At 63.3% G+C, this 2,627-nt stretch overlaps 1 protein-coding gene across 1 annotated transcript in view; it reads left to right on the top strand.

Annotated features, from left to right (window-relative positions):
* The window catches only part of LOC108448767 (anther-specific protein SF18-like), a gene marked incomplete at its 3' end in the record, with an annotated part of 12,838 nt that extends 10,973 nt beyond the window's left edge, over positions 1-1,865 (top strand). Inside the window, 2 exon segments of the mRNA XM_017742789.1 lie at positions 1,324-1,330; positions 1,818-1,865. Coding sequence (XP_017598278.1) covers positions 1,324-1,330; positions 1,818-1,865 — 55 coding nt within the window.
* Between the last annotated feature and the right edge of the window lie 762 nt (positions 1,866-2,627).

Below are 2,627 nucleotides of genomic sequence, written 5' to 3' on the forward strand. Positions count from 1 at the left end.
CCGTGTGGCTGTTTGTGGTGGCGAGTGGCCCATCGTGGTGACCAGTGTCTGGTCAGGGTGGCCGGTGTCCCATCCCGGTGTCCCATCCCGGTGTCCCATTCTGGTGTCCCAGTCCCTGTTCCCATCCCTGACCTGCTGTGACCCCATATCCCTGTCATGTCCCCATCCCTGTTCCCATATCCCTGTCCTGTCCCCATCCTTGTCCCCCTGTTCCCATATCCCTGTCCTGTCCCCATCCCTGTGTCCCTGTCCCCATCCCTGTTCCCCTGTTCCCATATCCCTGTCCTGTCCCCATCCCTGTGTCCCTGTCCCCATCCCTGTTCCCCTGTTCCCATATCCCTGTCCTGTCCCCATCCCTGTGTCCCTGTCCCCATCCCTGTTCCCATGTCCCTGTCCCTGAACCCCTCTCCCAATCCCCGACCCTCCTTGTCCCTAAATGCGAGTCCCCGTGTCCCTGTCCCCGTCCACGTGTCCCTTTATCTCTGTCCCCATCCTTGGATTCCTGTGTCCCTAACCCTGTCCCCGTGTCCCTGTTCCCATCCCTGTGTCCCTGTACCCCCCTGTCCTGCTATCCCTGGCCCCATCCCGCTGTATCCCGATATCCCGGTGTCCCTGACCCCATCCCTGCATCTCGATGTCCCTGACCCTGGTGTCCCTGTATCCCCTTATCCTGGTGTCCCTGACCCCAGGGTCCCAGTGTCCCCTTATCCCGGTGTCCCTGACCCCAGTGTCCCTGTGTCCCCTTATCCCGGTGTCCCTGTACCCCTTATCCCGGTGTCCCTGACCCCAGTGTCCCTGTGTCCCCTTATCCCGGTGTCCCTGTACCCCTTATCCCGGTGTCCCTGACCCCAGTGTCCCTGTGTCCTGGTGTCCCTGACCCCAGTGTCCCATTATCCCGGTGTCCCTGACCCTGGTGTCCCTGTGTCCCGGTGTCCCTGACCCCCATGTCCTTGTATCCCATTATCCCAGTGTCCCTGACCCCATCCCTGCATCCCGATGTTCCTGACCCCAGTGTCCCTGTATCCTGGTGTCCCTGACCCCGGTGTCCCTGCATCCCTTTATCCTGGTGTCCCTGACCCCAGTGTCCCTGTATCCTCTTATCCCAATGTCCCTGACCCCAGTGTCCCGTTATCCCGGTGTCCCTGACCCCAGCATCCCTGTATCCTGGTGTCCCTGACCCCAGTGTCCCTGTATCCCCTTATCTCGATGTCCCTGACCCCAGTGTCCTTGTGTCCTGGTGTCCCTGACCCCAGTGTCCTGGTGTCCCCTTATCCCAATGTCCCTGACCCCAGTGTCCCATTATCCTGGTGTCCCTGACCCCAGTGTCCCGGTATCCCGGTGTCCCTGACCCCAGTGTCCTGGTGTCCCCCGGTGTTCCTGACCCCGGTGTCCCTGTCCCTGGTATCGCTGTATTCCTGTACCTATCCATGTGTCCCTGTATCCCGCTGTCCCCATATCCCAACAGCCGGATGTCCCTGAGCACAGTGTCCCTATATCCCACCGTCCCGCTGTCCCCGTGTCTCCAACCCCGGCGTCCCCGTGTCCTGCTGTCCCTGACCCCGCTGTCCTTGACCCCACTGTCCCTGATCCTGATGTCCCTATATCCCATGTCCACATGTCCCTGTGTCCTGCCATCCCTGACCCTGCTGTCCTGCTGACCCCGTGTCCCTGACCCCACTGTCCCCATGTCCCCGTGTCCCTGATCCCACTGTCCCTGTGTCCCCGTGTCCCTGTGTCCCACTGTCCCTGACCCCCTGTCCCCGTGTCCCCCTGTCCCTGACCCCACTGTCCCACTGTCCCTGTGTCCCCATGTCCCCCCCCCCCCTCTGTGACCCCACTGTCCCCATGTCCCCCTGTCCCTGATCCCACTGTCCCAATGTCCCCATGTCCCTGTGTCCCCTGTCCCCGTGTCCCCATGTCCCTGACCTCCCTGACCCCCCTGTCCCTGGCCCTGCTGTCCCTGACCCCACTGTCCCTGTGTCTCTGTGTCCCCCTGTCCCTGACTCCCATGTCCCTAATGCCCCTGTCCCTGATCCCACTGTCCTTGTGTCCCCATGTCCCTGTGTCCCACTGTCCCTGACCCCGCTGTCCCTGACCCCGCTGTCCCCATGTCCCTGACCTCACTGTCTAGCTGTCCCCGTGTCCCCATGTCCCCTGTCCCTGACCCCACTGTCCCTGACCCTGCTGTCCCTGACCCCACTGTCCCCGTGTCCCCTGTCCCTGCTGTCCCTGACCCCACTGTCCCCGTGTCCCCTGTCACTGACCCCGCTGTCCCTGACCCCACTGTCCCCATGTCCCCGTGTCGCTGACCCCGCTGTCCCCGTGTCCGATGTCCCCATGTCCCCGCTGTCCCTGACCCCACTGTCCCTGTGTCCCATTGTCCTTGACCCTGCTGTCCATGACCCCCCTCTCCCCATGACCCCCCATCCCCGACCCCACTGTCCCTGTCCCCATGTCTCACTGTCCCCCATGTCCCTGACCCTGCTGTCCCTGACCCCACTATCCCCATGTCCCCGTGTCCCCCTGTCCCTGACCCCACTATCCCCATGTCCCCGTGTCCCCCTGTCCCTGACCCCGCTGTCCCTGACCCCGCTGTCCCCCTGTCCCTGACCCCATTGTCCCCCTGT

Source organism: Corvus brachyrhynchos, unplaced genomic scaffold, assembly GCF_000691975.1.
Source record: "Corvus brachyrhynchos isolate BGI_N302 unplaced genomic scaffold, ASM69197v1 scaffold419, whole genome shotgun sequence".
Taxonomy (NCBI): domain Eukaryota; kingdom Metazoa; phylum Chordata; class Aves; order Passeriformes; family Corvidae; genus Corvus; species Corvus brachyrhynchos.